This window comes from Condylura cristata, unplaced genomic scaffold, assembly GCF_000260355.1.
Source record: "Condylura cristata isolate star-nosed mole 26May11 unplaced genomic scaffold, ConCri1.0 scaffold00001, whole genome shotgun sequence".
In the NCBI taxonomy this organism is placed as follows: Eukaryota; Metazoa; Chordata; class Mammalia; order Eulipotyphla; family Talpidae; genus Condylura; species Condylura cristata.
This window is the reverse complement of record NW_004567102.1, coordinates 67,416,222-67,428,202: the sequence shown is the minus strand read 5'-3', so window position 1 is coordinate 67,428,202 and position 11,981 is coordinate 67,416,222. Positions and strand designations below refer to the sequence as shown.

General features: G+C 36.0%; 1 protein-coding gene across 1 annotated transcript in view; it reads right to left on the bottom strand.

The window, feature by feature from the left end:
- Positions 1–214: 214 nt before the first annotated feature.
- ENPP1 (ectonucleotide pyrophosphatase/phosphodiesterase 1) overlaps positions 215–11,981 on the bottom strand; it is a 68,201-nt gene continuing 56,434 nt past the window's right edge. The window contains exons 21-25 of the mRNA XM_012723700.1: positions 11,292–11,421; positions 10,212–10,292; positions 9,419–9,551; positions 7,645–7,807; positions 215–4,163 (exon numbers count right to left, since the gene is read on the bottom strand). Of these exons, the coding sequence (XP_012579154.1) occupies positions 3,993–4,163; positions 7,645–7,807; positions 9,419–9,551; positions 10,212–10,292; positions 11,292–11,421 (678 nt within the window). The 3' untranslated portion in view covers positions 215–3,992. The remainder of the gene's footprint in view (positions 4,164–7,644; positions 7,808–9,418; positions 9,552–10,211; positions 10,293–11,291; positions 11,422–11,981) is intronic.

The following is an 11,981-nucleotide window of genomic DNA, read 5'->3' as shown; positions in this document are numbered from 1 at the left end:
ACTATAGGTCACAGATCAGAAATAACTGTTTACTCTGTGAACCTGAAATGAACTTTGGAACTTCATTCCCCTTCCAACAATACAGCTGTGGATAATTGTCCACAGCTCTTGCCCTCAGTATCAGTGCCTAGAGAAACACCACCACCCATTTGCTGCCTCCCAACCCCACCCCAAACACACACAAGCAGTCAAATTTCTGTATATACAACTTTTATTTGTGAATCCACATTTCATATTTTACAGACATTATATTCTGTAGATTTCATTTTCTCCTTACAATATTTAGATTGGCCAAAAATCAAAGAAAATGTTATTGGATGTAGGCAGACATGATGAAATTTACTTAAGGCCTATGAAAACACCCACAGACCAAATTCCTGTGATAGGCTTCACCATGAAGTGTAATCACCACATTTGTTTCAAAGCTCAAATGCCAGTTCCTGTCATAGATAAGAACTTACCCAGAAAATAGGGCAGGACAGTTAATGTAGCTAATAACAAAGAAAAGTCAAAAGAGGTTGCTTCACAGACTTCTGCAGAAGATTGTGTGTTTCTTGCGCCATCCTGTCTTATCACTTTAGATAGGACCTGGCACAGTCCCTGCCGTATCTGCTCACCCTGCTGGAACCCTAATGTTTGTCTTTTCGCGAAGCATCTTTTCTAATTCTTATAAATATTTTAAAATTCTACTTGGTTTCTGGATGGTACAGAATTTTGTATGGAAGTGACTTACCTCATTGAAGAGGTGCTGACTAGAGACACAGCAATAAAATTAGGGTAAAGATTTTTCTGTGTTTGGAAAGCAAAATATAGCCTTATTAAAAATATTAGGATCAAGACATGTCGATTGATAAAAATGGGAAAGTGGAGGCCAGGGACATATTTTAAGGTGAGTAAATACTAAAAGGTGAGTGTGTTTCAAGATAAGAATTAATACATAGTATAAAAGGGCAACTAACAAAAAATTTAAATAGAAACATATGGGGATCTGTTTTATCTTAATAAATCAACACAGAATTTAGAGTCTGATATTTTCTTTAAGAACAGGAGATTATTATGACAAAGGAAAAAAAGCGAAATAGTTGTATATCATAAGGAGGTCATAATGACCCTTGTAAAATATAACAGAGGAGACAATGGTAAAATGCCAAAAAAATGCTAGACTATCTGTTCCTCACTTGTTTACCTGAAGAGCACCACAGCTTCCATCAAAGACTGAGCCCAAACAGCATCGCCTCCAGAAAGCATTGCTGATATTACTGAGCAGGACAAGGTTTATTCCCTGGATTGTGTTGCCTGTGCTTCCTGAACCACCACCCACCCAAGCCTCCATGGTAACATTTATCACCCTTTAGGGATCATTTATATTTCTACCTACCACCATCTCCCCAGTTCTGTAAGTGTTGTAACATTTTCTTCTCTATAATCCTGCTATCTGGCAAAGTGGGAGATTGCCTATCTAGTCAAGTAAGTTTTCCTAAGGTGCTTTATGTAGTGGCAATCATGCATCTGTAAGTGTTTTGGTGAATATATAAAATCAAAGAGACACTTCTACAAAGAAGTAGATATCTTTCTGCTAAGTGCAGATAAAAAGCTTAGATATTATACATAAACAAACACAGGAAGATTATAAAAAGTATGGAGAAAAAAGGTAGTCAGGTTGGGGCCTTGCGACCTGAAGAAAATACTGTGATAATTTTCCCATTTATGATCTAGTTCACATATTACATACTTAGAGTTGAAGAAGCCAGCAACCCAAAGTGTTGAGAACAGAGGAAAAGAAGCCCTAAGGAAAGGTAGGCTCTCTTGCTTTCTCTGGCTCTCTAGCCAAAGTGCCAGGAGAAAAATGTATAGTAAAATAATAACAATAATAATAATGGCCCTAGCCAAGCACCACAGAAGAGACTATGGCCCCATCTACCCTGCAAGGGCTGAATGGGGAGTCAAGGCTTCCTTCTTTGCCAAGTGCCCTAATTTTCCTGCCAGCATGATGTCATGAAGGCTGGATGAAGAACAGATCCTTTCTGGTGAAAATAAAGCTTTTCCTACCATAGTCTCTCAGTCCATACACAGTGGTGATCATGTGGGAGTAGGAAGGAGACATCTGCATATCCTACCAGAGAAGCATCAATGGAGCCTCAGTGGCAAGCTGAATCCCCACCCTGCTCAGCAACCCACAGATCCCCCTTTCATCCAGGTGTGAATGGAGGGGAAGTGCGAAACTTGGCTCCCAGCCACATCTGGCAGTGCTCCCAATTCTTTTGCTAGGGTGATATCAGAGAAAGTCAGTGAAAACAGAAAGTTAAATAAGATCCATAGTTGCATAACATAATACTAAAATTTCCAGGTTTCAATTGAAAACTATTTATCACACCAAGAACCAGGAAAATCTTTTCAAATGATAAAGCACAAGAGATGACAACATCAAGATAATACAGATGTCAAAATTATCTGACAAGGATTTCACAGCAGCCATCATAAAAATGTGTCAGTAAGTATGAAAATGCTTGATAGAAATACAAGTCTCAGCACAAAAATAGAAAGTCTCAGCAAAGATATTTTCAGTAAAAAAATAAAAGACTAACAATTATTCACTTTAGAATTAAAAGCACAATAATTGAAATCTAAAAACCAATGGATGCGTTCTACAACTGAATGATTAGACAGAGAAAGCATCCATTTACTTGAAACTAGACCAATGGAAATCAGGAAATCATCCAACCTTAGCAGAAGAGAGAAAATACACTGAAAACAAAATTGAACAGAACCCAGGGGCTTATAGGAGTAAAACAAGAACCAATGAAACTTTCTAAATTATTATATAATTTTCAGATGCAACTTGTATTTAAAGGTTCTGTGGCCCTGAGGCTACTAAAGAATGATTATCAAATGAAGGACAGATACAAATCTTTGGTGTAACAATACAGAACCTAAATCAAACCCAACGAGCCTAAGGTTGAAGGCAGACCTTGAAGCTTCACAGTCTGAGGCTAAAGTTAAAGTCTACCTGGGGAATTCAGGTTCATTTATCATGACCACCCAGAAGATGGGAAGTGAAGGCGCCATGTCTCCTCAAATCCATGGAATTTCAAAATGAACAGCTCAGCACAGCACAGCTCTGCTGGCAATGTCATTCTATGCAAAGAGGAAAATACTTCTAAAATCTCAATAAAAAAATGCCATTTTTGACAAGTTCTAAAGTTTCACCAGATAAGGCTCATTTTTAACAGATAAGCCACTTTTAGAGCTATTTTAAGCCTATGTTAATAACCACTGAGCAAACTGGGAATATTCCCCCCCCTTTTTTTTTGGTACAAATGCAGAGTAAAAACTTTGTAACAGGAGGTATACTCAATTCACAGATTGTCCCTTAAAGTTTAATGTTCATCTTTAAATTTGAAGAAACTCTAACACAATAAAAAATAATACACAGGATTACATATTTTGTCTTGAGAGAATAAAGGAAAAGATATGGGGTTTCTGAAATATTCTGGCTTCCATTGTTTTGATTAAAAAAAAAATGAAACTCCAAGTTAAAAGGAATTCAGAATCTCTCTTAAATCCCTGTAAAAATGCTGATATAACATGAATTTTTCCAAGCTTATTCATTAGTCTAGTGATTGCCAGTTCCATAAAAAATTATTAAAGATACTAAAATTCAAACATCTGGTGTCCAGATAAATGTTCACAGCTACTTCTGCCTTTATAGAGCAGTAGAAGAGCAGTGTTGGTGATGGTCTGTCTCTATTCCTCAAACTTGCACAGTGCAATCAACTCTTATTCATTCAAATATGTGCAAGGCTCAATAGGAACACACTCCTACCTCTGCAGTGAGGCCACAGTTTCCCTGAGATGCTCATATCACAGAGGATTCTCACTTCTAGCTCCGGTTGACAGCTTCCAAGCAATGCAATAGTGTGAACAGAGGACTGTATAAAATAGAATGTTCTTTTAAAATAAAATGGTGTGCTTTTGTAATAAGAAAAAAAATATCAGTCTTCTTGATTAAAGGTTTTCAAATACGTTTTCAATTTTAAAATATCTGAGACTGACTCTTTTCTTTCTTGATAGAAGCTGAGTCCAGTGATATGTTCAACATCTGTGAGTCGAGCCCTGTGCAATGTCAATAGCTCTTCAACCCATGAGGACTCATGCTTCCCATGCTGTGAGGAAGAAGGAAGAAAAGTCACTGGAGAACAGGCAGTCACTTCTGCTGCAAGGTGTCTATTTTTCCAACTTTATCAGTTCTGGCACTTTGGCTCCCAAATGGCAGATATCATAGATTGATAATGCATAATCCCAATTCTTGAGTAGTTTTCTGACTTATATAGACCAGGAACATTTTCTAAATTATATGTATCAAGTTTGGAGAAAGGAAAATATTCCTGCAACAGATGTTCTGAATTTCACTGGTATAAGAAACTTAGTGGTAGTGGTTTGGAAAATGTTGGAAAACAGAAGCAACACAGCATGGTATAAAAGAACATGGAAATGAGTTTGAAGAAACTTAGATTCCAGTCCTGGTTCTACCTTTCGCTTTCAGGTAAACTGAGGATAATTTAATATCTGACTTCTGACTCCCTTCTGTGTATCTTCCTTAAAGTACTGTAATGAGTATCAAGTGCCATGATATACACTAATGTGTGATACAAACACTGGCTCTTCACAGACTTTGTTCTCTAAATGGGTACATGATAAAGGGTCTGGGGAAAAATAGTACAACACTATAAAGTCTGGTGATGGCTAGTAATAACATCTTAGCTAATTTGAAATTAGAAAAGAATCTGAAAGTTGCTAGTGAGTAAATCTTAAAAGTTCTTATCACAAGGGTAGCATTTTGTGGCTCCACATGATGACAGATGTTAACTGGGCTGATTGTGGTGATCATTTTGCACTATATACAAATATATTGAATCACTGAAACTAAATTTAATGTTATATGACAATTAAACCATTAAAAAAAAGATTAAAATTAAAACAAATAAGTAAGAATTAAAGGTTGGTGCCTGACATATGGAAGCAGAGGCAGTAGCTGAGACAGGTGAGAGAAATGGAAATCAAACATCCATATGATGGTGTAAATTTTCCTAGATGAAGAAAGTACCTACTGGCTGATGGAATATGATTTTACTTTAAAGACATCCCTAAAGAGGATCATGCTTAGTTAAATAAGCCAGAAAGAAAAGGAAAAATACTGGATGGTTTCATTCATAGCAGGAGTGTAAAGGACCAGGGGGAAAATAATAATAATGAACAACTATATACCAGAGACATTTTATGGGGGTGGAGTGACGAATGGGGGGTAGGTGGGGAGGGGAATTGCACAGGACTATGATGATGGCACACGAGTGATTTGGTGATGGGAAGCCCACGGGAATTACAACTGAGATGGAAAAAGGCACAAACTTATGTAAAAAAAAACAAAAAACAAAACCTTACAATTAAAAAAATATAAGTCAAATAAAAATGAAAAAAGACATCCCTCAAGAAAGGTTCATGTGCCCTTGGGACATTATTAGTTGGAGAGAATAAATATAGGCTTTCACACAGAACATCTGAATAATTTCTACTTTTCCATTAACCCTCAATCACCCACTGTCAATACTGCTGCCCATTCAGCCTCCTGCAGCCAACCTGACCCTGGCTCTAAGGGTAACAGCCATGACTCATGACTCAGTGGACCATTTGGTCAATGGACATCTGGTATCTCTTCTGACATTCACAGAACATTTAAAAAGCATGCACAAAGCCCCAATTCAGCTAAGAGGAGAAATCAGTAAACATGTGGGATATAATTTCAAATATTCCTCTCACTGGTTCAAGTCTACTATTTAGTGTCCTCTATGTACATTACCATTATAGAAAATGAAAAGGTTTGCACTAAAGGTGTGGGTACAATAGTTGTTGACACCTAATTCATGACATTTATCATTTTGGTCAAAGAAATGTAAGCATAAGCCTGTTGACGACTTTTGGGGGAAGACACAGAAGTCAGAGGTAAGTAGAAGCCATCTTTCACACACATCAGCCACAGGCTAAGAACAGTGGCACAGAAAGACAGGAAGGGTCTGGTTCCCAAATGGTGCTGCTCATCTGATGCAGCAGCCTGTTTAACTCTGAGTTTCCTTTTTTTTTTTTTTGAGGAGCCCTTTACTAGCTCAAGTTACTACAACTAGGTTTTCTTTTTCTTTTTAAAGATTTATTTATTTATGCATACAGAACTGGGGTACAGCCCAGAGGTACAGGGGCCATTAAAGGATTTACTAGAGAGAGAGTGGGGAGCAGAAGAGGCAGAATGACGAAGTACACTGCTGAGGGGAGCAGCAAGAGAGACAGGAGAGGTCTGCATGCCATGTGGGTCATCTCCAGGATGGGATCGAACTCACACTGAAGCAGCTGCAGCTAGCTTGCAGTGCTGTGCCTTAACCCACTGTAACACCATGGAGGGCCAAGGTTTTCTACATATGCTTTAGAACACAAAGCTAACTGATACCTTTAAATTAAAGGCAAGGAAAAGATAACAATGAGGAGAATACTTGGCAAGTGTCCATAATACTGACCAATTAGCAGAGTAGATGCCCAAAAGGTATCTAAATAGTTACACTCCTACTATCCTCTGAAGAATAGAGAAAACATAGCTTTATAGGAAATGTATTCCATAAGGGACTGGTCATTTATTTCCTAAAGTTTATCAGAAAAATGTTGAGAGAGACATATCTTCATTCATTTTAATGACAGAAAGATTTCTAAACTGGAGTGGTCACTTTATTCTACTCGTGGGTCCACAGAAGAAACCACTTTTGTTTTTGTTTACTGCTGTGTCACAGCCGCTGTGTTAAATGAATGAGTGGTTGGATGAAATAAGAGATAAGTGAATGAATGAAGGGACAAATCAATGATGGAAGCACTTTCTCCTGTTGAGTTTAGACTGGGCCTCAAGATCCTTTTGACCATATGACTCACTCACCACTCATCCCATGAGGCTGGTAGGAAAGCTGAATCTGTTTGCCAACTCGTATTTAGACTTAATTTGTGTAAATTCAGTGGAAAAAAAAAACACGTAGGAAATCTGGGAAATACTCTGTAACAAGAATATTTTGGCCCACTGTAAGGAAAAACTTAAAAACTGTTAAAATTTTAATACAGTCTTAAAGTCCAATCGTTTCGGCTTAGATTTTTAAAAAAATCTGAGCCAATATCATGACATAAAACAATTATTTCCAAGCATTGGAATAACAAAATAGGAAAGATAATGAGGGACACATTTTAATAATGTTATATAGAGAGAGATAATTTGAAATGTTGTGTAACCACAACTTTGAGGCTAATTTATAGCAGTATTGACATTTTGTAATTACAGACCTGCTTTTGAAACAAGAGAAAATTCATATTTGAAATATGCCTAGAATGTAGTGGTAAAATCGCCAAATATTTACATTTTGATCTGATCTGTGGTATTTTCAGTAGACAAGGGTGACCTGAAGAGACCCCATCTTAGAGGATCAATTTAAAACCCATCTTACAATTTCAAAGTATATTTGTAATCAAGTTAAGGCTCCCCATTCCATTTGCAGATGTAAGAAACACACACAAATATATAAATATATTTTCAGTGTTTAAGATAAGTAAACAAAGGTTACTTACCGCACAGCTCTCACTGTTGTCAGTCCTGTGAGGCAAAATGAAAGCTAAGGTATCTAAATTTTCACACTGCAAGGGGGTCTGCGATATATTTTTACAGCTTGTGAGTACAACAAAGAAGTGAGTTGGAATCAGAATTTCTTGATTACGGATGTGTCTTCTGTTTCTGTAAGATACCGCAATATTCACTTTAAGAATGAAATAATTATCTTCCTTTCAAAGAATATTTCAGAATAACATATTTTAATACAACACAGCTAAAACAAAGATTCAAATAATTAAAGGCCTAATAAGAAGTTAGTAATCATACTATCTCCACATAGATTGAGAGAAATATTTCAAAGAGAGATAAACACAACCCAAATAGTTTTTAATTTCTATTGATATTTAGTGAACTTTGGAATTTTTGTAGTTCTATCTTAACACACTGAAATTGAGACACCAGAGAATAGAAAATGTAATTTTTGAACTGCTACAACCAAGATCCTAAAGCATTACTGTCTTTTAGGATTTTAGAGGAATGATTTGATTATGTTTTTTTATTCTAGTTTCATCAAAGAAACCACATACCATGAATTTTCCTTTGTTTCTTTTAGAGTTATCCCAATAGCTTTTTTTTTTAAAGATTTATTTATTTATTCATACAGAACTGGGGTACAGGCCAGAGATGCGGAGGTTGAGAGGATTCACCAGAGACAGAGTGAGGAGTAGAACAGGCAGATCGACGAAGTACACTGCTGAGGGGAGCAGCAGGTGGGTCAGGAGAGGTCTGCCACGCCCCCAATAGCTTTTTAATTGATGCATATTCTCAATATTATCTCAGTATCATTACCTTACCTTAACACTATCTTTGGGTATCAAAGTTAAGCTGATTGGTTGGCTTTTCAACATATTTCAAACTCTAAGGTAGTGGGATCACTGCTTTCAAATAAAATCTTACAAGAATCATAACACGTAAATGGGATTAGATGGAGCTGTGAGTGGGAAAAGATTAGAGTTCTCTCCTTTACCCATTCTACTGTTGTGTGTCCTATGAGGCAGTTACAGGGGGACATGAAGCCTTTAAGGATATAGTTTGAAAAATGGTTTTTTTTTTCATTATTGTAATTTTACAAACTAATAGAGCCACAAATACATGTGTGTAGAAAGGATCCCTAAAGCAGCCTGAGGGAGCAGGAAATCTCTCAGACCAGAGCTGAATCTTAGCAGAAGTGGCAGTCTCTTTTTCTTACACAAACGGTTTCCACAAATGTAATTATTGTTTAAAAAAAGACCAACCAGCTCCTAAAATGTTTTCTCCATCTCATATTTAAAATATAATGCCCTGGCAGTTTTCTCAAAAAGGTTGCTCTATCATTCCCCTCCAGTCAGGGTTCAGTCAAAGCTGTGACTTTCAACCCATGCCCACACTCCCACACAACTCCGTTATGACCCGGGGAGATTCGTGGACACAACACAAGTCCCTTCATCTGCTCACTGGCAGTATATATATTGAGACAGTTGCTCACCAATTAGTTAATGCTACCTTCCTAGCATACTGTAGAGCTCAGCATTAACTCCGAGCTCAAGAATTACACATCTGACTACATGGGGCAGAACAACTACTTCATTCATTTAACGAATATTTTTCTCAACACTGAACAAAACTTCAAACTAATTAGATATTTCAAGGGGTTTCCAGTGTAACCAGAAAAGACATACAAAAGGACCAGATAGGAAACTTCTGCTGACTCACAGTTGAGAGCTATATTTAAGAGCAAATAAAATGTGTTCTTACTTCTTCAGCGTGTCAGGGGAGTCATAACGTCCATCATAGTCGAAGTCAAACACAGGACCGCTGACAACGTTGACGCCATTCCGTTCTTCCGCATACTTCCGCAGGAGGGCGCCATGGAAGTAGCGCCACACAACTTAGGAAGAAAGGCATGGTGTGTTCAAAAGACCGAAGAGCCTTGATATCTCGTGAAATAATCAATCCTGTCATTCAAACTTAGCATTTGTAATTTAAAAAAAAATCAAGTCTGACTTGGGTCTTAGTTTGAGGTCATCAACATGAACTTGTGATAACGTCACTATTTTAAGTGTAAAAACTTCACCAACACAAACAAGGCAGGTTATTGATTTATGTTGAATATCTGAATATTACCAACAAATATTCACATGTAGGCTAAATGAAAATTAGAGTAAAATTTTCTTACAGACTCCATATTTTAAAATTCAATACATCATTTTAAATATAAATGCTTATTGATTCTTCTTAGATGTCAAATGCTACAAAAACCAAAGTAAATGTGTGAATGGGTAACACTAGTTAGGTATCCACAGGGAGAATATTACATACTTTTTGCACCCAAAAAATGTTTATAAACCTTTCAATACAAAGCAGAAAAACAGACTATTAAATATCAAAATTCTTAAATTTGTAATGATTTATGTGTACTAGCATTCTCAACTAAAAGACCTGAAAGGTAATGGACAGCCATGTAATTTAGAATTCTTATTACATATAAATTATACCATGCAGACAGAAATTAATCAGAATTATAAAATATAGGGTTAAAATGTTTTACCTTGGAAATTCTGGTACATTGGCACTATATTAGTAGTAAGCAATGCTTCAGAATATGTTTTATTTGAAACATTATTTAGTTCTACAAAGAAAAACAAGAGAACAACTTTTTCATTCTTCATAAACATTAAAAGAGTTGTAGCTTTTCACAGGTGTGATTTAACAAATTTAGTCAAATATCATCTTAAACCTATAAAACTTTTCCAAGTCAAGGGAAAATGTAATATATTTTTCAAGTACTTTAAAACTTCAGTAAATTAAACATACCCAAACTTTCTATGTTATTTGCCATATTTCAACTAAAGTATATTGTGCTGACATTTTTTTTTCCCTTAAATTCTTTTATAGTGAAAAGAGAAAAGAGACTATCTGGCTTCACAACAACCTACCATCCAGAAAAAACATGACAGGATGTCGCCTCAAAATGCTGTACAAGGCTTCTTTATATGAATTTTTGTCCTGGATCTGGTCTATTTTTATAATGCAATAGCCAAGTTCTGACTTCAGACACTCACTCTGGGGACTGAAATGAATGTGGAGGGTTTTTGAGCACCTGAAGCCTTCTGGGTTTTACCTTTTAAAGGTCAGCTTCAAAATGTCCTATCATTAACATACAAATATGCCACTTTAAAAAATAGAGCACTTGACTTCCAAAAAGCTATTCCCTGGAGGCTTTGGATGAAGAGAAAACAAGTAACATTTTAGGCTCTATGTCTACTAATTCTGGGACAAGTTATTACACAAGAAAATGATCATCTCTCCTTAAGGATCCTGATGCATCCTTCCAGCTCTACTGATTTTTTTCTCAAATTCTCTTTAAAAGAAAGGCAGAAAAAAATGAAGAATATGCTCTCTACAGTATCTGCACTAAATCAACCACAATCCAAGCATCAATAAAATGATTTCCAAATTCAAGCTTTATATACTTTGAAATTTTTCCTATTAGTTATATTTCTCATTCACAAATTCCACAATAAAAAACAAAGCTATGTACTTTGCACCAGAATATATGGTGGATTTATAATAAAAAAGAAAGAGAAGAAGCAGATAAGGTAAAGGGAGCTGGGAGTAAGAGACTTACGTGGGGGGAAGAGGAATCCATAACTCAGTTTAACGTTGTTTTTATAAAATGAACATTTATGAGCAGGACTAAGAGAAATTCGGAGATCCTGGTAAAAACAGTTGGAAAAGTCTTCTTTAGAAAAATTGTTCTGAAAATAAAGTAAAAAAAACCATCAGGCACCAGGTACATAAAAGAAAAGCAGCTTGCTTCATAAGTGGTTAAAAGTGAACGACATCATGCAATTATGTTGTTCCTAATGTCTCATGCATCCTTCACTATTCATACACTATTTTTTCATTTTTCTCTGAGTATATTCATTAAAGATCTGAGTCAATCTTCCATGCTAAACTACCCAGAATAAAGATAGGTAGTGAAAAAAAATCACTGAATACTAATGCATAATGAAAACTTCAGAAGTAGGCATGACTGTGATTTTATGCAGTTTTGATTATATAAGAAAACTAGAATTCCCACAGAATCCAAAAACACCATAATTAAGGCCCTAAATTCAGTACATAAGATGGGGACAAATAAAACATTGTGTGGACTGCTATACATTACAGAGCCACGTAAGAAGCATTTCTAGATAGTCTTCAAAAATTTAAAAAAAAAAATGTTTAAGTTAGAAACTTTATAAAAAATAAGTGAAAGCATATATATTTTCAATACAGAAATTGCATATGTACACATAGGTTCTTTTTTTTTTTT